Source organism: Enoplosus armatus, chromosome 2 (assembly GCF_043641665.1).
Source record: "Enoplosus armatus isolate fEnoArm2 chromosome 2, fEnoArm2.hap1, whole genome shotgun sequence".
Taxonomy (NCBI): domain Eukaryota; kingdom Metazoa; phylum Chordata; class Actinopteri; order Centrarchiformes; family Enoplosidae; genus Enoplosus; species Enoplosus armatus.
Window position 1 is genome coordinate 5,572,326 of NC_092181.1, and position 23,183 is coordinate 5,595,508.

The 23,183-nt window shown below is 41.8% G+C and overlaps 2 protein-coding genes across 2 annotated transcripts; one reads left to right on the top strand and one right to left on the bottom strand.

Moving 5' to 3' along the window:
- Nucleotides 1–488: 488 nt before the first annotated feature.
- Nucleotides 489–10,269, bottom strand: vwa11 (von Willebrand factor A domain containing 11). Its single transcript, XM_070919498.1, has 17 exons — nucleotides 10,087–10,269; nucleotides 9,771–9,907; nucleotides 9,500–9,644; nucleotides 9,195–9,288; nucleotides 8,862–8,990; nucleotides 7,491–7,677; nucleotides 7,199–7,368; nucleotides 6,796–6,908; nucleotides 6,550–6,666; nucleotides 6,268–6,441; nucleotides 5,812–5,944; nucleotides 5,507–5,659; nucleotides 4,676–4,768; nucleotides 2,820–3,091; nucleotides 2,507–2,640; nucleotides 1,289–1,448; nucleotides 489–1,125 (listed from the first exon to the last, which is right to left on the bottom strand). Exons 1-17 carry the CDS (start codon nucleotides 10,267–10,269, stop codon nucleotides 739–741), a joined length of 2,781 nt encoding a protein of 926 aa, XP_070775599.1. The 3' UTR covers nucleotides 489–738.
- Nucleotides 10,270–13,835: 3,566 nt separating this feature from the next.
- Nucleotides 13,836–18,655, top strand: LOC139300508 (prostaglandin D2 receptor 2). Its single transcript, XM_070923635.1, has 2 exons — nucleotides 13,836–13,913; nucleotides 16,555–18,655. The coding sequence occupies exon 2, from the start codon at nucleotides 16,562–16,564 to the stop codon at nucleotides 17,990–17,992; it is 1,431 nt and encodes a 476-aa protein (XP_070779736.1). The 5' UTR covers nucleotides 13,836–13,913; nucleotides 16,555–16,561; the 3' UTR covers nucleotides 17,993–18,655.
- Nucleotides 18,656–23,183: the final 4,528 nt, after the last annotated feature.

Consider the following 23,183-nt stretch of genomic DNA (forward strand, 5'->3'; position numbering starts at 1 on the left):
CAAAATACAGTTTACATGTTGTAATTCTAAACCTCATTTAAGAAATTGTGCATATTCTGAATTTACATTGTTTTGATTGCTGTCAAAGCAAGATGTATATTTTCTTGGTCCTGACATTTGAGAAAATAGGTAATACATTTACCTATTCATCAAAAACATTTTCTTCAGTAAGGTAAACCTATAGAATAGTACTTTTTCCACACACAAATACAAGCATTCATGCTAATGCTTGTCAATTTTAATTAAAACTGTGACTAAGACCTTCAGATAATGACAGAGTGTTGTGGGCAAGTCAATTAAAAGTCTTAAGGGGTCGGTTCTCCCAAAGTCACACTAAACACATTGTTTAGATTTCTGCTGACACACTAGTATAATGAAGGTGAAGCATCACATCTATTCCAGCACCTCACATGAGAAGTTGCAGGCATGATATTGTGCACTTCAATGGGTAAAAAAGGTTTGCTGCTGCCACAGACCGGGTACAGGCAACCAAAGACTTCCAAACAACTGAATGGTTTTTTTTATCACAAATATTTAATTTCTGACAACTTAAGTATACAGTCATCATCAATTGCCTAATCAGTGCTCGCATTATATTAAAGCAGGAAACCTGAGCAGGAGATTACCTTCACCAGTGGGGCCTTTCACTCCATAGCTGAGGCACATTATTTTAAATAGTTTTGAGTTAGTGTATCCAATACCTGATGCATGGTAAGACAAGATACTGAGCAACCTAAGCTAAGCACTTAAAAGCGAATGGGTGGCAGATACCAGCAGGTACAACCACAGTGGCAGGGACAGAGTTAAAGCAGGGGGGCCAGCTGAACGTACAATGGAATGATAGCACTTGCCCACATTGCCAACTTTATCTACAGCTACGAACTCAACAATCTGCGAGCAGCAGGAGGCTGTGTAGTTCGCCTCAATGATGGGTGCACTCAGGGAGGTGATTGAGAGGTTTCCATTGCCCTGACGCAGAGAAATGCTCTCTATCCCAGTGCCGTTTCCATCAGTAAGGTTGGCCAAGAGCTCCCACTGGAACGGTCCACACTCAGACACATCTTGAGGGCAATCATCAGCCAGCACGCTTACCACTTCACACAAAGGCTGAACAAAATCTGTAATCTGGTCACAGAACATGGAAAGAAAGGTGGGAAATGTATGCATGAATCATGGCAATCAAGGGTCATTTATATCTGTAGGATACTTGTATTTTTGAAGTGTATATTGTAAAAGCTATTTTTATTTATTTATTTATTTTTGTGTAGTCCAGGATGTGTCTGGTTACCTTGGTAACAACAGAGAATCTCAAAACGACGTAATTGGAGTCGACACCACTGGACGACTTGGCTTCCATAGTCAGAGTGACATCAGTGCCAGATGGTGTGTTGGCAGGTGGCGTAATGGTCAAAGTAGCATTAGCATATTGTCCAGTTATCAAGGTGAGGCTGTAAAGAGAAGAGAGCAAAATACACCTTATAATTGCATGAACTGGATTGAAATATTAGCAGTTCTGTGAAAGTGTAACATGCTGATGCCAATGATGCTGGTGCAGGTATAATGTTCACCATATTTGCTAATAAGCATTCAACACAAAGTACAAGTAAATGGCAATGTCATAGGTTTTGCAGTTATTTAGTCATGAACCAAAGTATTGGATAAATTGAAAAAGGATCATCTAAGTGATTACAATTTATTCTGAGTGGGACAGGAATGTGTGTGCCAAATTTCATGGAAATCCATCAAATAGTGGAGACATTTCGCTTGAAGCAACAAATGTCAGCTTCATGGTGGCACTAGAGGATTCATCATCAGGAATGTCTACCAATCCATCTAGCAGATGTTGAGGTATTTTACTGGATAAGTGAAACCTTTGACCTCTGGTGGCGCAACAGGCAGAGTCAGAGGATCACCAAAGTCATTAGGATTCATCTTCTGGGCACCATGTGTATCTGTACCAAATGTCATAGTGCATATAAATATATACATATACACCTATACACCTAAACCTATACATAGGTTTATAATGTCAGACGGGCAACAAAAATCCCTGAAATTGGGTTTATGACAATTGGGCAGGTTTTAGGCTTTTTGACAGGGCTACTTATTGTTTCGCAATATTGTTTAAATATGTAATGAAATGAATGAAAAAAGAGCTAGAGAGAGACGTTCAAACCCTGCTGGTCAATCACAGTGTGAAGCGTGTGTGAATGTCGGAATGTCGGTTTTGGAAAGTTACAGAAATTGTCGGACACCGATGACGGAAAGGTGTGGAAGGAGGGTAGCTATCTGACCTTCTGACAAGCAGCTCTGACAGAGTATACTGGCGCCTTAAGCCTGACCTTAACCTTTACTCCAACTGGTAGGTGGGGTTATAAATGTTTCTCCACCCAGATGTAACCTTTCCCTAAGCTTCAGGCGGCAGGAGCGGGTACTTTAGATTTAGAGGCATGTCCATATTGATAAGGATATTTAACAAAGGAAATGTTTTGCTGCTTCCCCTCACCTGCTTGGGTAGGACATGGGGAAGTTTCTGTCATTTCTGGCACTCATGGAGTATTGACCACCAGAGCCCTGGGTCATGACACTGAAGGGGAGCTTGAAGGCTTTTCCTGGCTCCACACTGCTGTCTACCACAGCCTAGAGGGAAATGGAAGAGAGGAAAAAGGGAACGAAACAGGTGAAGAAGAGGGATATTGTTCTTATACCCCAAGAAATTTCAAAATCATTCTGCAGAAGTGTTAATATTCTTACTTTCAAGCAAACAAAACCTGCTTAAATGGGTGCACAGGTTGTGAAGAGGAAGTGAAGAGACCGACCTGGATATTCACTTTGGAGACAGACATCTGGGTGGTAGACTGCCTCTGAAAGTCATTGTTTGACACTTTGTCAGTTCCTGTCAGAATGACCACAAACTCCCCCCCAGGGACTTCATCGACAGTCACCAGGATGTCTCCGTTGCCCATGTCAGTTGTTGTGCTATTGCTAACAGTCTCAGGACCAGACACAGTTACCAGGCCAACATCTCCAACAGTAATCGATGACGGACCTTTCCTACCCATTACTGAGAGCATCAGGGTGGCCGGCTGGCCTGGGTTTCCAGAAGAGAGAAACAAAGAAGTAGGATAGGGGGAAGAACAAGAGGAAAATGATTTTTTGTGGCAAAAAGTGATTGAATGATTTAATAGTAATGCTTGGATAGTTTAAGGAATGGGTGGTGGAGGGATGCTTGATTTGCCAAACCTCATCATATGGTGAAGTAGTTGATTAGGCCTTGCCATCAGTTTTAGGAATAGATACTGATTATTTTGGACCCTTGTCTTTAGCCTCATTGATCTAAAGGAATTTGCAGTTTAGCTACAGGAAGTATTGTAGGCCTGAAGAAAGTTATAACGTGATAAGTTTACTGTTATAACAATATACTATTTATCACATTATAACGTGATAACTTATATTGTTAAAACATGAAGGAGGATACATTGAGGAATATGGCTCATTTACATGATTTCATTAAATTCTCTTCCATGCTGAGACATGGCGAGAAGGTGGATATTGTGATAAGGTTGAGGATACTGTGAGGGGCACGGACGTTATACAATAAGTCACCAGGGGTTAAATTGGGATTCATTATGTGGGGGTGTGAAGGGTGAAGCAGGGTGTTGTCCACATATACCCTCACTGGGTCTGTCCGGTACCACAAGCACAAACACACACTCACTTCATGAGGTGGAACAATAAGGGCTACTAGTTGGACCGTTACAGTACATGACCTTCATCTCCTCTTCCTCACAGCAGTAGGCTATATTTTGTTCCCAGCCTTCATCCCCTCTCGGAGAACATCAGGTATTCTACTGTGCGGTGCCACTGGGGCTCATATGGGGTTCTATGCACATGGCATAGTGGCTGAGCATGGAGCCTTTATTACGTTATAACGTAACACTAATTTAGACACCTAGCAGACATTAGCAACATTACCATTATTCTGAGTCGTGTTTCTGGACACCTGGAAAATGTCCAAGTCCAATATCCACTGTTTTTAGCTCTGTTTTGGACTTAATGAGAACTTTCTCTGTCTGCTGTTTGGTGGTGGGTAGGTAGTGTACCATGGGTTTATCAGAGCCTTTTCTCTGAAAACAGCTGTCTGCTGTGCGAGGAAACAAGGCTGATAAGAGTGGTGAGCGTGAACCAAAATAAGAAATTTGCAGACAAAGACGCTAAAAGACGCTAAAACGCTCCATAGAAATGAGGGAGCTGCAGACTCAGGTGACTTAATTATTATTCACCACTAGATGGTGCTGTTGTAGCATAGAGACCCTTGTGGCACCTGCTTCAGACTCAGATAAATACATGTACAGCAATTAATTCCACTGTGAATAATAACTTTTTTTAATGCCTAGCCTTCACATGATAACTCACAGGCAATGATTTGGATTCTTGGAAATATTGTTATAACATTGACACGATTGGAAAAAAATAGATATCATTACATTAGAAAATATCAATCCTACCAACACATTCCAGAGGTCCTATAAAAAGTATTAATTACAAAGATGTAGAAGGACCATCACATTTCTGATTGATGATTATACATAATCACTTTGTGTCTGTATTAATGTACAGTTAGGTGGTGCTACTGTTGTGAAACACTGAAATTACTTAATTGCATGCAGTTTACCTGCTTGTGGACGCCCACTGAGTACGGCATAACCTGGGTGAGGTCCCTTGAAGCTTTCCACAAAGTCATAAATAAAGGTAATAGTACTCTGGCCTGGAAAAACAAGTACAGACTTACAGTAAATACAGATACACACCAAAAGAAGAACTCAGTGAACTTTAATGAGGTCTACCTGCATCTCCTGTTTTAAAAACAGAATTAGGTTTGACCAACATCTGTGTAATAATAAATTATTAGGAAAAGAAAGTTACATGAGAAGGTCAATACCACTCTCATGTGTGTGCGGTAAATATGAAGCTACCACCAGCAAAGGATTAGCTTAGCTTAGCACAAAGACTGGAAAGAGGGGGAAACAGCTAGCCTCTGCTATCTCTATCCAAATGTAATGTGCTTTCCAGCACCTCTATAGCTCACCAATTAACACATCATGTTGTTGGTGTAATCGGTACAAAACAACAATTTATTGTTTTACTGGGGGTTATGTGCTGGAGTATTTCTTGGTTGCAGTAGTAGTAGTAACTTCCTAAAGTCTTCAGTGGTTGACCTCACCTGGCTACCTCACTGTGACTACTGTTGGACAAAGCCGGGCTAGCTGTTTCCCTCTGTTTCCAGTCTTTATGCTAAGCTAGACAAACCAGCTGTTTGATGTAGCCTTATATTTACCAGATGGATATGAGAGTGGTAATGATCTTCTCATCTAACTCTCAGCAAGAAAGCGAATTTGCGTATTTCTGTAAATGTTGAAGTAGTTCTTTCATCTGCCAATTAAGTGTATATGCAAGAAGACACAATTTCAACAGTGTGTTTGTACAGAAAAAGCATGTATCTGACCTGTGATTTTAATCGTGTAAGGTTTGTTGGATTTGATGTTGATCTGCCAGGTTCCTGTCTGCTTGTCAGCATTGAGACGAATTCTCCTCAGGTTGCCCACTGTCTGTATGGTCCCCAGTTTACCGCTGGCCTCATTGTGGCTCTGACTCACGCCTGGAATTTGTTAGCATGCATCGTTAGTCATGAATATGTATCATACTGATATTCTTAGAGCACAGAGAAGAGAAAAATGGACACCATACGAGTCTCAAACATGTACATTGTCTTAAAACAGTGCAAACATTGCATTGGGAATGGTGTGTTACCTGCAGGGTTGGTCAGTGTGAAAGTAATGGATGTTCCTGTGATGTAGATAGTGATATTTTTCAGAGATTCATCCAACATGAAGGGGAAGGTCTCCTGCTTCCCCGGGTTCCTTGCTCGCTGAAGAAGTGTCACCTGATGGAGAGGGGAGAACAAGAGGAGCAAAATGGATGACTCACCTCTCTATTTTTCCAACCACTAGAGGTTCAGCGTTCAAAGTTAATTTATTTATTATCATACAACACAGGGTTGCACAACGAAATGCAAGCCGTAATCGCTTCATGCTACACACTAAATAACAAAAACAAAATAGAAAACGAATATTTATGGTGGAGTGCAGAGGATGAATTGAGGAGTCTCACAGCCTGAGGAAAGAACGATGGTGGTACGACAGCGGATACTTCCTGGTACATGCTTCAGATAGTACAGAATACAGTATTAGAACTGCACAGTCTTACCAGAGCTGAAGTGGAGGTGTCAAGGATAACATCTGTGGCCTCAGGCAACTGACTCTTAGACACCTGAATGGCCTGGCCTCCAGAGGCCAAAGCCAGGTCCTTGTAGTCTTCAAAGGAAGCAGCCCTGAGGGAACGACGGCGCCTCCTACTGGCTCCGGTCATAAAGAATGACACCTGTGGAGTTCATGTAATGTGGAGATTATACCCCCAGCCTTTCAAGTTAAAGTCACTTCAATAAACTGAGTGAACACAGGGCACCATTGGGTGTCAGTCAGTATTTACCGTTGACTTGGAGCTCCTGATGAGAGCAACAATAGTGTCCTTGAGGGCGATGTCTTTGGCTATAGCATCAGTGAAAACGAAAATGTGGGAGGAGGCTGGGGCACCGGTGAGAGCCAACTGGAGAAATATAATAATGAACGTGGTCAGTTCATTCTGAATCACCACGGTCTTTAAGGGATCCATACAAATATCTGGAAAATCTTTCCCCAATCAACAACCATCCCAGTTACAATGTGACAGTAGTACCTGAAGTCCTGACAGGCACATCTCAGGGACATCTCCACCTCCTACCGCTGTGAGCTTAGCGATTTCCCTTTTCATCTTGTCGGGGTCTGTTGTCCTGATCATAGGTCCAAAATCTACATATAAAGCACAGCAAAGAGGCTAAGTGCCAAGACTAACCTGTGGCTCCAAGTATTTTGGGCTAAATGTATCTATTTTTGAATCACTTTTCATCTCACAGAACCACTGTGACTCTATGCAGATTTACAGTGAGCACCACAGTTTGCTTAATCTACTTCATATCCTACACTTAACTATGTGTAACTAGTATTACAACTATACAGCTAAGCATTACATATATAACATTCTATGGCACACCAGGGGTCTAACACCGCTAATGGTTTCCTAAACATGATAGAGTTCATACTGGGGTCATTGAAGGGCACCAGAATGTACTCGGATGGCTCGTCCTGTGTCCCTTTTTTGCTGTCAATGATTTCGTTAACAACCGCCCTGGCTTCATTGATGTCATCTGACATACTGCCAGTGGTGTCAATAACAAAGCACACGACAGATGAGCGGGCAATCCCCATCATTCTGTGAGAAAGAAAGAGAGAGTGAAGAATCAATCGTCCTTCTCAGTCTGGTCAGTGAAATGTTCACTTTCATCAGGAAGTACAACTTTCAAGATCAAATCGAGATTGAGATAGTTTTCATACCTCAGAAAGTCATTGTCCCCGGCAGCTAACCGGATGTCCTGTAGCAGCTGGAGGCTGGCAGCTGTAGCTGCGTTCACAGCAGCGTTGTGGAGGGCCACGTTGTCCGAGCGACGCTCATCTTTGTTGATGCCTCCGCGAGGATCTGCTGTGCTGGTCAGGTCAGCTGCACCTCCATGGCTACATTTGCCTGGCACAGGACAGAAGGACATTTATTATGGACTTGTGCCTGTTAAGTACTCATGTGCTTTTCTGGGTTGACTGAATTACCTGTCAAAATTGAATCAAATTTGTTAGAACAAACATGCTCAAAATAACTGCCTTATGAGATTTAGGTCAGGCCAATCACCGTTTATGTAATATGTGGCGGGTTTTAGCGCCATTGAGGCATTTTCATAAACAACCAAGATGGCTGACGCTGATGTGGAACGCTCTGAATGCATGTCTGAATGAATCTGTGTCAGTATTAAATTAACTTTACAGTAGGTGACGTTACAAATGGTAAGTGTTGGCTTCTAAATCATGTCATTGTGTATTATGTTGAACTAGAAGCCGTATGAATTGGATGTTGGAACTAGCTTCCTAGCCTAGCAGCCTATCTCTACGTCACACATTCCGTTGCTCTGATTGGTTGTAGTGTCCAGAGGCATTTTGGTCTGCGCCTGTTGATAATGGCCCCTGGAAATGGAAAATGAACTGAGAGGTTCCAGAATAATTTGCATTTGCGAATTGGTCTGGCAATGCCAGGCCAGGGCATTAAAGATACATTTTCCTGCTGAGAGTTGGATGAGAAGATTGACACGACTCTCAGATGTCCGTTAAATATGGATATAAAACCAGCAGCCAGGTAGCTTAGCTTAGCATAAAGACTGGAAACAGGGTGAAACAGCTAGCCTGGTGTAAAAAATAATGTTTCATGGGCGGTTATGTGTGGGACTACTTCTTGGCCAGGAGCAGTCACTTCCTGGAGACCCTGCCGGTTGCCTGGCATTGTCATGGTGATGACAAGACTCCAGGAAATGACTGTTGCATACTGAGCTGACAGATGTTAGAGTGGTATTGATCTTCTTCTCAACTAATCTTGGAAAGAAAATAAATGAGAACATCTCCCAAAATGACAAACTGTTCGTTTAAGGTGCTGGGCTGACCCTTTTCTCTTATATTCATCATTCTAAATTAAATATTATTCGTTTTGTATCATGTTAGTGAGTAAGTGAGATATCTTCTTGTTTTGTATCCAAGTAATAATGAAATAAGTTTCATATAAATGTTTACATATACAGAGACTACTGGTCTCTCAGCCAGTCCTGCTCCTTGTGAATGAATATGGCCCTATGTATGAATAGGATTTGGAGATATGTTTGCCACTGATACCTTTGGGCTTGGCAGCAGAGAAGATACCCATGTAGCCTGATGTGAGCTTCTTCTCCTTCAGGATGTTGGGGAGGATGGAATTGGGGCATGTTCCACTGGCACAGTCACTGCAGGTGGCGGTGTCGACATCTACACAAGCAAAAGGGGACATGAGATGCACAATAAGTGATATGTCAGTGCTATGTCAAAGCCATGTGGTTGCCTGAAAATAATGCTCACCCACCAGCCAATCAGATATTGTCTTACTTTATGACATTTTACCCAACCCACAGAAATATGTGCATAGTCCTCCTATGTGTATGATAAGAATCACACACACACACACATACAAACCTGCCAGGTTTTCCAGAGGAAGGTCTGGGCTTATGAGGTTGATGTATGGCTCTGTGTATCCAAGCTCCACCCAGTTACTGTGGCTGTAGAAGTCCTGACACACACACATTAACACTTTTACACATACACACAAGACAGAGTCATAATTTCATAATCAGTATTTATATACATTGTAATGTGAACATTAGAACCCTTCCTCCTTTCAGTCTGACCTCTTGCTCATTCTACCTCCTCTTATTCTTTCATCCTCCTGATCTTGCCCTTTAACCTCTCTACACTTAGCCGTTTCTTTCCACTCGTCACACCTGTAGTGTATGAAGGACTCTGCCCAGTGTTTCCCTGGCTGCCTGGAAGTTCTCCTTGCGAATGTTAGCCTTAACAGCCACCATGCCCTCCGTGATTAGGCTACGTCCCTCCAGAAAGGCCTCTGAGTTGAAGTGGTGTGGAGCACTGAAAGAAATGTTCACAAGTAGTAACTTGGTAAGTGTAAGAGCAAATCATATTCAAAGCTTTGCAACACACAGTCCCATCATTTTCTTGCTTTTCAAAGTAGTTTTGTTTCAATCGTTCACCTACCTGTTGACAAAGTCACGGTCTACCAGTCCGTTCTGGGTGTAGATCTCTTGAAGAGCAGAGTGAAACTTGGCTCCAGACACTTCTCCTGTTGCTGTGGGACCTAGACAGGCCTGGACCAGCTCTTGAGGAGACGAACCCTGCAGTCAGAGGTCAAAGGCTAGAGGTTACAGTTCCAGTAACAGGTAAAAAGAAGGGTGAGAGAGGTAAACAAGTTGTTGCGGTTTGCGGAGCCGTGTCACAAAGGATATGAAATGTTTCTGCATGACTGTGATGACACAAGATCGTGCTGTCTTGCACATTTCGTCTTCCATCTTACCGTGGGTTTGAACTCATGACCAGCCGCCTCAGCCACCGCCCGACATGTCTCCGTCACTTTTTGCAATAGAGCCGTTCCTGTAATGCTGACATGAGTGGACGTCCCGCCGCCGATTGGGACAAAGGCCACGGTGGTCCCTGATAGGGCCAAAGCCAGCAGGACTATGCCCAGCGCTGAAGTCATGATCAATCTACAGGGAGAGAAAAATGATGACTGTTGATTCAACTGATTTTGGATGCTCATGCTGCCAAATATTTCTGAAAGATATGTTGGAAGACACATTAGAATCAGAAAAGTTTGAATAAGAGAATTTCAATCCTATGCGAGCCATCTATGAGAATTTTTATGAGCAAAATCCAAAATGATAACTTCATAAAGGTAAAGGTGAGAGAAAACCAATACCTAACAAACAGCTTGTGCTGATTTTTAGAAGCTTTGTCTGTAGCATTCTCCCGGTGTTTTTTCACAGAAAAGAAGAATTTCTATTGTAAGCCCAATCAAGTTATTCAAGGTACTGAACTGAGCGTGACGTGAGGAGTTTGTTATAGGCAAAAGACTCACATTCAGTACACACTTCAAGACTGTGCTGATGGGCCACTCCCCACAAAACACATCTTTGCACTTTTTGCTTTGCCCTTTATTTGCTATTCACACAAATCTCTCAGTGATTATGAAAACAGTGAAAACTGAAAGCTATCTGGACAATAGGTTCCAACCCGTATAATATAATGTTTGCAACAATGCTGTATTGTTGTATTTTGTCAAATAGAATATGAAAATAATGAAAAAATGATAATATATAAATATTACAAAAGATAAAAAATAACGTATACAAAAAAAGTAAATGTATAAATAGTCGTTTACAACAATGTAAATCACTCATGGGTTCATTTGATTGAAAACAAACTTTAACTGGAAAAATAAGACAAAAAGAAAACTTTTAATTTTGAATTTTGAATATATACACTGATGCCTTTTCCCTACAAAACAAATAAATAATCTGATCAAAGATGATCATTCTAAACTTAGAATTCTCTTGCTGTAATCTTTTCATCATTATGAAAACGTTTTTAAAAATATAACCTTTTCAATTTTACAAGAACTTCAAAATGTCTTAAGCTATGTGGGGAAACTGCTGTCAGCACAGTACCTTGTCAATTAAATGTACAAAAAGGAACTTTGAAATGCAATCATACCTTGATGCTTCTCAGCTCTGATGACACCAGTGACTTAAAGAAGTGTAACGTCCGGCCCCACCACCCCATAGCAGATATATACACTCCATTGTAAAACGGAGGGTGGGGACTTGTGTATGCATGCTATCTGTGTTTAACTGGGAGGGTTTCACAATAAAACATAATGTGTCATGATTCAAGTCACATCTTGAGGAACAGATCCACTTTACTGTTTGAGTGCAATGATGTATGCTGAGATAATTATTTATTAGTTTGTCCCCAGAATGACCACAATGTGAGTAAAATGGTTTTCACTGCTTGCAAAGGTTCAAACAAAGGTGGGGCAAGTTAAGATATAACTTGATTCATTCTTCCCACCTCTCAAGTTAGAGGTGGAGGACTGGAGGATAATGACTTCAACAGCATGATGTACACTTTGAGTACAGTAATACAAGTCACTTGATAAGGGAACTGTTTCCTGGTTTCAGTTTGGTTGATTTGTCTGCATACATACACACATGCAGACTGGATATGAATTAGACTTTCATGTGATTTTCAATGTTTCCCTCTTAGATGTGTTTTCCTGTCAACCTGACCTGGATCCAGGATATAAACGGGATAGATTATAGTCTTAACTAACTAATAACATTTCTTAGATTTCATTTGTTAGGACCTTCACCATGTACTCATCTATCACTTCCTGAAACACATTCCAACTAGCTCAATAACTGATTGGGATCTTAAAAATACACATTTCATACCTTTATTGCGAGGGCACAGTCATCTATGGGTGTCGGTGCAGGGGTTGACTGTTTGTGTAGGAACTATGAGGTGTTAACTCGTCAACTGGTATCTGGATCCTCTCTATATTTATGTTATTGGAAGCATTTAAGTACTCTCAGTTCTCAGCTAAACTCTTGGGAAATGGTGTACTCAGGTCCAGCCAGGTATCTGGACAGGACAGGAAGTGTTTTGCTGCAGCAGCCCAGAAGGTGTAATTCCTTACGACACTCCCTGTGCCCTGCCTTAAAAAACCTTTGATATGTATAGTAACCAGGCAACTGGCTGACCCTTATCCTTTTACCTCCCAGATCTATAGGTCCAAAGAGCACCGAGGAGGGAGAGTGGGCAGTGGCAGAGAAAGCAAGCGTATTGAGGTTGGAGAGGAGCTGAAATTGGGAAAAACACGGGTTGAAAAGCGAGTTAAAGAGAAAGTGAGTTAATTACTAATAACCCATGATATTTCTAATGCTGAGATGAAGAAATTATAAAACTAAATCTAATTAAATCAGTAATTCTCAACATGTGTGTGACTCTTCTGTCAATAATGCGTGTAACACCAGTTATCTGGGTATATGCAGGGCATTATCCTTTTTCCATGCAAATTTCCATGCAAATTAGTTATGGTTCCATGGTAGTGACGGGGGATTTTTATGACTGATTTATAATCTGATCCGACCATAAACTTATCTTTGAACTTGAAAGGACCAGTGTGTAGGATTTAGTGGCATCTAGTGGTGAGGTTGCAGACTGCAGCTGTGTGAGTTCGATTCCAACTGTGGAGGAGAACCTAAGGCCTTCAGGTGCATCCGCGCCTCCAAACTCGAGCTGCCGCAAAAAAATGCAAAAGGCCCTCCCTATGTAGATATGAAGGGCTCATTCTAACAAAAACACAATGATTCTTAGTTTCAGGTGATTTGAAAACATAATTATGAATATTATATTCCATTTCTGCCAATAGATCCCCCTAAATCCTGCACACCGGTCCTTTAATTAGATGCTGTACTTCAGCTACATGTTTTGTTTGCTTTTTTAACAATACAAATATCTTTAGTTTAATACAAAGATATTTGTATCGTTTTTACATTCAAACTGACAGCATGGTTTGTGATCCCTTGACATCTTTCATCTCCTCTGTATAATCGCACAAAACAGGCATTTTGAAAGTGGCGTTTTGAGTCGCGTTCACCACCAGATGGTGACAGAGACGTTTGTAACCACAAAGCAGAACACTTTCTCTCCTCTTCACACTTTGCTCTGATAGATACTGTGAGCTGCCAACAAATATTTAAATGTACTACTGAAAGTAGATTAAGACTGTTGTGTTAACTACACAGAGGATGTCAGTGTGGGAATGTGTCAGTATATAGGCTTTTTTTGTTGATGCAATGTACCATCATGGAAACTACAGCACAGTATGAAGTGTAAGGGGAACTAGTTCACACAAGTCCAGCTTCAGCACCAAGATCAGTCACGTAGGACAGACAATGCCATGTCACAGATATCACGTTTCAGTTTCTGTATGTGTTCTGTTTTTCCTCTCTTTCTCATATGCAGTTTTTCCATGTCTCCCACACACCAGTCTCAATTGCAATTTCAGTCAAATTTGCATCCGCGTCGACACACTCACTCATCAGAAATGTTATTAGCATATACGGCGGAGCAAGGAGAGGTATGTCTGTGTGTGTGTGTGTGTGTGTGCGTATGTGGCAGGGATTCAGTGGGTGTCTCCATAACAGGAGAGCTGTAGAAAGTGACAGAACTGGAGGGATGAGTGTCAGTGACAGTGAGGCAAAGAGGAAGACAGACCAGGAATCTGGAATGAAACGCTGTGACTTTGTCTCTCCTCTGTGAATGTAACCTGACGTCTAGGTGAGTGTCACAGAAACTTCTAAATGAAATCACAGCTCATAGCGCTATGATGATTGTATGTAGCTGTGGTCACATTAGCAAGAAGTCCACAGCTTTTCATGACTCCTGCTGTGATCATCAGTGCATGTTATGATGATACTGACTTTTCATGGTTTTGATCTATTTCCTGCCTCTATCAAGCATTCATTTGTGGATATATTTAATATCAGGAGTTCACAATAGAATCTGCTGTGAGATTTACAGATAGTTTCTTGCCAGGTACACCTGGCTAAAGAGCCCTGTTATAAATCCTACCTTTATGAAGGTTATACTGTTTAGCTTTAGCTTCAAAGCTGTTTTAGAGAGGGGTTGATTTAACTTTATGGTCATTATGGAGGCTGTATTTCATGGTGCTGTTGAACTGCACTGCTTCATACTGAGAGGTGTTTGTGATATTTTGTCCACCTAATTTATATTAGTGAGCGTAGACTAGATATCAGCTAGGTGTTAAAAAATAAAATGCCAACTGATTGCCATTCGGATGCTTTTGACATTTAATATAAACAGAGCAGCTAGGAGCGATTATAAGTAGCGATATGGAACTGCAATTTTAATATCAACTCCTACATGAAAGTGCACAGCTACAAATGTTATACGTCGACAGCTCACCAGGCACCAAAGTCAGCACGCTGACATAACACAAGGAAATGTAATCATAAAAGGAAGTATTAATAAAAAACAAAGAGCTTGTCAATGTGCCAAAGCTTGCAGGCTCAGCAGTAAAGCTGCAAAGGTGCTGAGCGGCTCATTTTGACCTTTATTCCTCTGTACTGTGTGTTCGGCGTTTCCGAGGAGCATCTGCTTCTCACATTTGTGGTTATTCAAGTTCTCAGTTTATCATTCTAAAGGCAGCTGTCTCACCATTCAACATTTTATTCAAGCAGAAACACCCTCTGATTTGTGACCATATATGCAGTTTACACTTGAGGGGGAGACCAGTCTCGTCAGCGTTGTGTCATGGATATATTGGCTCACATGTCTGTATTCATGTGCAGACATGGTGCTGTGTTTACCTCATCTAGGCTGTCAGCATAAGGGGATGTGACTAAGCATATGACCACGGCTTTATGTAGGAACACAATGGAAACACTTGATTTGAACAGTTTTTATTCTAAAATATTTAATGATAATTAGATGTTTCACATGTCAGCTATTTCTCGTACATAACTCCAAGTGTAACCATAACGTAACTGGGCTACTGAGTTTTAATATCTTCTGTAATTGGAGAAATAATTGACAATTTGCAACCAATAAGGACACTGGGATGCCCAACAATGGTTACCTGTGCATTCTGGTGATTTACCAGCTAGCCGGTGCTGCCAGCTCCATGCTGGCCAACAACCAACGGCCTTTAGCATGCAAGCAAGAATATTTGTTCAATGCTTACGTCTTAGTGATTATTTCCTTGATGACAAGCAGACTTTGGTTACATCCCAGACTCCAGGGTTTAGCCCCTATTGGAAAGTGTGAGAATGGCTGCAGTTAGATGACATTGCCATGGAGTTATTCTGGGGTGCTTTGCATGCATTGGGTGACACAGTGTTGATGAGCTTTGAAAAACAGCATCAACGACTACCTTTATTGCTTTCACTTTCAGTTCACTGATTATGTGTCCTGGCAGTTTTCAGGATTAGTACAAAGTGGTTATATCAATGATAAAGAGATTTATTGGCACATAAACAAACACGAATCCTGACAACGGCATGCTCATATCTCTTTTGGTTCTCAAACATTCCTGGGCTGTATTGCTTTACTAAACAGTCTCCCGCGAGCTGGTATGTGGTTCGACCACAAGAGCAGGCTTTGACATGTAGTTCGTATCAAAGAGACACTGTAGAGAAGTGTTTGTTTTGTCTCGTTTGGTTTTCTAGAGAGTGAGGAATGACGGAAAAGTGTTTTTAGTGTATTGTGGGTGTGTTTTAGTGTATTAGGGTGAACTTGTAGCTCAAGGACAGTCATTACATTAGTGTGTCATTATGCAACTTGAAAGGCAGTAGAGCAGGATGTGAATATATGATACATGAAATGCCCTGGAACTACTGTTTGTCTGTCTTGCTCTTATTGTTCATGCTGTATAGTCGAAAATCCAAAAATGTAATCCTACAAGACAGTTACTGCCAAGAATAATACTGTTCAAGAGGATTCATCATCTTTAATCATGTCAGTCATGTTGTTGATTTAATTCTCACCATTATCAGCTTAATTGCATTTGATAAGGTTTTCATTAAATTAAATGAGAACCATAATCGTCTCGCTTGTTAATCTTTATTGATCAATTACAAATCTACTTTGCTGCTGAGGAAAATGTAGTGCTTGTACACGAGGAAAGGGAGTGGTGTTTTATCAGCTGTCTACAGGCAAGGGCAAGTCTACTGGTCATATCATCATCATCGCCATCACCATCATCAGCACCATCACCGTAAAAAAATGTTCTTTTTTCCACTGTCGACAACCATGGACATGCATAAAAAATTGCAGAAGGTAACACGTACAAAACATTTAGCTTTCAAACAAAAACTAGCATGTGCACACCAGCACCTCCTAACCCTAACTCTGATTCTCATCAGTTCTCCATTAGCGTCACTGTCTTTTTTTCTTTCAGAGCACCGATGTCAAACACGACCTTCACCTCAGATGCCTCGGGGGGACAGCTGATCTGTCCCCTGCTACAGGTCATGACGGAGCACAGGCTCAACAACAACACAAAGGCCAATTTGGTGGTGGTTTGCATCCACGGTCTGGTCTCCTGCCTGGGGATTTTGGAGAATGCCCTCATCCTTTGGGTGGTGGGCTTCCGCCTGCGGCGGCGCACCGTGGCCTCTGTCTGGGTGCTCAACCTGGCCATGTCTGACTTCCTGGCAACACTGACGCTGCCCCTCTTCACCTTCTACCTTTACTCCTCACATAGCTGGGAGCTCGGCAGCCATCTTTGCAAAACGCAGGCTTCCATCTTCTTCTTGAACATGTTTGTATCAGCCTTCCTGCTGGCAGCCATTTCACTGGACCGCTGCCTTCTGGTGGCCAAGCCAGTGTGGAGCCAGAATCACCGGTCAGTGGCTGGAGCGTGGAAGGTGTGTGTATTGGGTTGGCTGTGGGCAGCAGTTAATACATTACCTTACTTGCTGTTCCGCTCAGTGACCGAAAAACAGGATGGGCGGAAACTTTGCTATCATAATTTTGCCTTGTATTCATCCTCTCAAGCCACTCTGGAGAGAGATTGTAAAGTGAGGCAGGCAGCAACAGCCATCTCCAAGTTGCTGCTGGCGTTCCTGTTCCCCCTGGTGGTGATTGCAGGGAGCTACATCCAAATTTGTGTAAGCCTGAGGAAGAGGAGGAGGAGGAGGAAGCAGAGTGCCAACAGGCTCACTGATGGACTGATTGTGTCAAACAAAGATGGGACATCAGGAACTACAAATATTCCCACAACCACAAAGAACACCAACATCTTTCTCAAGCCTCTGGCCTCCGGTCCATCTTTATCCTTGACTCCTACTACCTTGTCCCCCGCTACCTCTAATCAGACCAGTCAGAGTCAGCTGTCCCAGAGCTTTACCAAGATGGTGACATTTGTGATTGCAGCATTTGCACTGTGTTGCGCTCCGTATCACATCTTCTGCATAATCGAAGTGACAGCCCAGTACTGGGGCAAAAATCTTGTCCTAGTGGAGGTTGGGCTTCCCCTAGCGACAACCTTTGCATTCTTGAATCCAGTGTTGAACCCTATTCTGTACGCTTTCAGCTGCCCAAACTTCTGCGTGAGAATACGACAGAGTCTGGGGGCAGTGTTTGACGGTCTGGTGGAGGAAGGAGGGGGATTACTGATGGTGCCAGGGAGGAGTTTAAGAGCTCATATTAGACGGAAGAGCAGTCGGGATGTGAGCCTTGCAATGCCAGGGTCACCAAAGGGTTCATGTTCACCCTGTCCATCACCTGGCATCCAACCCCCCTTCCCACCACCGCCTTTGCCCTTCGAAGGCCTCAAAGACAGTCACATGGAGCAGATAAGACAAGAATCAAAAAATGAGGTGGAATATAGCTGAGACTCTGTTGGATTTTTGGCTTTATATGTTTGATTTAGTAGACTGCTTCACACACACTGACAAAATAACGGCAAAACAAGTTACTTCAGTCTCAGCTGTACTTTACATTATACCTGCTAAGCATCCCTGTGTTAGCATTGTCGTTGTGAGCATGATAGCATGCTGATGTCGGCATTTAACTAAATGCATTCCTGTACCTCACTGAGCCGAAAGAATGACTGTAGACTCTTAGTCTTGTTGCTGTGTTACGTATCTGTCTTGCATTTTGTGACAGCATTTAAATGTCAAAAATATTTTGCACAGCATTGACTGGCTTCACTCACCGCCATACATGAAAACTCTTTTGGTTTGTCTGTATCTCTTTGGCATGAAATTGAAAAGCATTTTTGCGGACATAAATTATTGGTCTGGTTTGGTTGGGGTTTTTTTCAGTATAAGGGTTTACCAAACCTTTTACTGAAGTCTTCTAACATGTTGTCATTTGACTAGATTCTTCTGAAATCCCCCAACTTTTCCCTTCTCATAGTAAGCTGTAAATATAAATAGAAAAAATAAGGAAATGCACTCTCAAGGAGGTTGCACTTATCTAGCAACACTGCCAAGGGCTCACACAATAAATGTGAGGGGTCATGAGATGAATAAAGGGATAGAAAAAAACTCAAATACATTTCTGCTGCACCAAATTATTTCTAATTTTATTCAAATGAAAAGTGAGAAAGAACAGCAAAAGCTTTTTAAGGGCTCACAAGACATCCATGTAATGTAGATCTCAGCCACCAGAGAGCAGTATAGCACCAATTACATAAACAGACATGAAACGATAAAGTAGGATTATGCTTTTCAGGTCCTGTAATCCAGGAGCACTTTAAATCTGAACTGCTGAACGTCTGACCACCTTTCTGAGTGATTGGATTTTATCATATCTGATATCCGTTTTGATTGACTGTCTCATCACCGCCGTCGCAAGTGTCTGGTTCCATCACACTCAATCGGACGCACCCACCCACACACAGGCTCAGGTGTAATGTAGGCCACAGCAGTGTGGGATTACCATGGAGGTAGTTGTAATTTGGAGAGAATATTAGAGAGTGAAGATCCAGAATATAAAGACAGAGCAGGATTAAACCTAACGGGTCAGACTGACATACAAAGCTCCACTTTCCTCTTAACCATTCAGTTCCAGCAGATTATCTTTCCGTCACTCTCCCTCCTTTTTGGACTATCTCTCGTTCTCTCCCCCTCTGTGTTCTTCTATTTCTCTCTTTATGTCTTTTTGGCTGTGTAGCAATGCCTTTTCTCCTTGAAGTGAGGGAGCAACCAAAGACACTTACAGTGAACTGAAAGTGGCAAAGAAACAGGAAGGACGTGAATGGAGGAGGAGAAAAAGAATTAGGGAAGGAAATGTGTTTTCAGAGGTGGACATGCATCCTGTGTACATTTCACTGAATTGTTTTACAAGTGGAAAACACTGTGATTATATAATGCTTTGAAGGGATCTTATACAGGTTTCCTTTTTTCCTTATTTCAGTCTTCCCTTGCAAGATTTACGGCAAAAGATTATCAAATAGTTACAAATGATCATCATAATCAATTGGTAGTTCATAGTGCCAATATGTCAGTTTGGAGAAATGGTTTTAAGCACATCATCTGTACCGGCAGTCATCCCCACTTTCACAACAACAGGTCTTAGTTCATGACTACAGCGAGATTTCTGACTTGGTTGGTGGTCTTTAACGTCAGCGACTGAAGCTGAGCACTGACTTTTAATTGTTCCTCTTTGGCTCAGAAAAACTATTATTTCAGTTTTGGGTTAGGGTTAGGGCTTGGGGGCCTCACATGTCTGAAATCCTGAAATCCTCAAAACAATTGTTGAAAAACAGCCTATTTAAAAATGGAAGGTTTGATATGGGCCTATAGTTGTTCATTAGTGAGGTGTCTAGATTGTCCTTTCTTATGAGGTTCACCTTCCTCCCCACCCCAATAATGTTTGTACAGTCCTTAAATGATTGACTGAGGGGATAGAAAACCCAGGGGGCACGGAAAAGGCCAACAAACGTATATGAGTCAACTGAATAGTCTCAGTATTTCTTGGTGTAATTCACAGAATCTCTCTGAAGAGACGCTCGACTACATAAAAGACAGAAACACACGGATCAGGATAAAGATAATGAAACAGCAGGAGAACAGTGAGAACATTGACGACGTAAGATGTGCTCAAACGATAAAGCCAAAGAGATTACATAAAGCGCTGTGAAAAACAGTTGGTGCGGATGAGAGATAAGGAAAGAAAGAGTAGATGGAGGGTGGCAAGTATTGCTTTAAAAGGGTTTAATGCACTGCTACAGTACTTATAGCTGACAGATGCTGACTAGAGAATTAAAGCGCATCGCATGTCAGTGGTTTTCTTTTAAAACACCATGCACTGAGGTATACACCCATATGCATACACACGTACAAAAAAGATATAAAAACTATAAAAAGTTGTACACTGATGTATCATGTCAATGCAAATTCAACCGAATTATTCAAACACAGCAGCATGTGTGCAAAACTGTGTATGTGTATTATAATGTACATTTGTGTTAATAGAAGGAGTCTAATAAAGTTTTATACGCTATGTTTGTTCTTTAGTTTGACTGCAAGTATTACTATGAGTAATACTGCTATATCTGTGAAATAGATCCCAGAATATGAGATATAAGAGATTAATGGAGGAAGTAGTGAACCAGTTCCTGGTCGTAAGTGTTGCTACTATACTTACCCCTGGTCTCCGAGGAAGGACCAGGATTCACTTTGGCTTCAAGTTTGGGAAAGAATTCCAATACAAAGAGTTTCCCTTGCCGTCAGATCATGAAGGTGGTTATAAAGGACACTTCCAGAGGCTGAGCAACACTCCTTTTGTTGTATTTTTCCTTTTTGCATGAAATATTTGTTCGCAGCTGTATGTTTGCCAATGCTGGCAAGAATACTACACTGCTATGTTACACCACATGCAGCAGCGTGTGAATTTGTCTGCTGCTGTGACTTGTTAACATAATTTTAAAGGAAGTGGGAGTGAACTTTCCTGTTCCTGTTAACACTGAACCTCGGCTCAAACTTATAACAAACAGTACTTAGACGTTTCTGAAACTGGTACTTTCCATGCGCGTTTAGCACAACTGGTTCACTGTAACACAAATCGTAACACTATTACTACTATACACACTCGTGACATTGTAAATTGATTAAGGATATTGACAAACCTTGTACAACTTATGGATTTTCATGTATTTACTCATGAGTTTCCTAAGAATAAGCAGACATCATCAACTTTACCTACAGATTATTGGTATGGACATTAACGATTGAAGCTCAACATGTTGACCAGGTCCAGCAGGACGACTCACATCACACCCATCTTTTCTTGTTTACACTGGCTTCCCATCAGGTTCTTGTTTTCAAGATGAAGAGCCCTGCATGGTCAGGCATCAGTGCGGTGCGTTCACTGACATGACAGAACCTGAAAACTAATTACACCTGACTGTGGCAGTGAACTCACAATGCAGCTCTGATCTCACCAGCAGGTAACTTAGGTCTTCTGACCAGGGTTTACTGGTTGTGCCACCAGTATGTGAAAGCCAAGATCTTTAATAACAACCTGTCATTTGAAGAGGAAGAATGTGTTATATTTTCTTTGGGGTTTCGCTTACAGTCAAGGCCTTTGTTCTGGCGCAAACCTCAGGCCAAACTTTTTTTTTTACCTCACTGGTGGTAAGGATCTTGGAGTAACCAGTTTCTGGTGCGTAATGAGCATTTGCAACCTAGCATCTCAAAAGATGTGGGGAATTTGACAAAGACTTAACACATCATTTAACTTGCTCCAAAGTAAATCAACTCTGAACTTCGCCCTTATTGCTCTCAACCTAACCTCTTGTTGCTGTCAGATCTCTGAACCAAAAGATACTGCAATATAAATACATGGGGTGTATTTCCTGCATGTCTCTCTTCCCAATGTTTCCTGATATCTACTGTGAAAAAAAGCCTATTGCTCAAACCAACAGAATGACAATTTGGCAACTTGGCATAATTGTACAAAGCCCACCTTCGATATATTTGTTATTATAAAGCAGCTGCATCCTGATTTATGTATGGTATGGGAACAGAGGTCAACAGTGACAGACTTCAATGTGCAATCTCATGAATTCTGCTCTACTGGGGAGCAGTTTGGTTTTTACTTTTACTTTGGACTACAGACCAAATTATTTCTCTTTATTTTTCATACCTGCCTGTCAGCCCCTCCCTCCTCTCTTTGTCTTCTTTTTGGGTTCTCGTTAGGGGATCTACAGTGGATCATTTCCTGGTGCACATAATCCTATTTATATCAACTTAAGCTCCATTCAGTTACATGTGTGGCCTTCTTGAAACACTGACTGTAACTGTTCCTGCACCACCTATTTTACACACAGTCATGCAATTTTATGTGTGTGTGTGTGTGTGTGTGTGTGTGTGTGTGCTTGTACACGTACAGCACAAGCCCATATGGTGAGTGTAATAAACAACGGGAAGCACTATAAAGTGCAGAGGATTGAGGACAAGCCTACATCAGCATCGGAACAGACGAGATCAGAGAGAGATGGAGATGAAATAAATACGGGATTATTGGAGATGTCACATACATGGACAGAAAAAAGTGTCAGGCTCAAAAGAGACAAGAACTGTAACACTTCTACAAAAAGTTTTTGCGTATATATATTTTTCAATCAATAAACAAAGTTGTTGTTTTTTTCATGAGGGAGGCCGAGAGCAGGGAGATACACATTCATTGACACAGTAATTAACATCAAGGGTTTAAAAAGACAGAAGCTAAACATTTGTCCTTGTGCCTGAATGTGTGTGGCTGAATGGTTTAACATCTGTGTGTGACAGCAGCGCTTACAGGGAGAGACACCAAGAGAAGAGGTGGACAGAGGCCGACAGATGAAGAAGTGAGTGGTGGATGTAGATACAGGAAGGGGGGGGGGGGGGGGATGAGAGAAGGAGGAGCAACAGCAGCAGGAGATGCGCCTCAGATTATCAACCGGTGTCAGACGCTGTAGAGGCAGATAAAGAGGAGGAGTGGACGAGAGCGTGACAGGAGGAGAGGCTGAGAGAAAGAGGACGTCTCCGTGCATGCAAGCCGGGCTGTGAAGATGACCGACGCCAAAAGCGTATC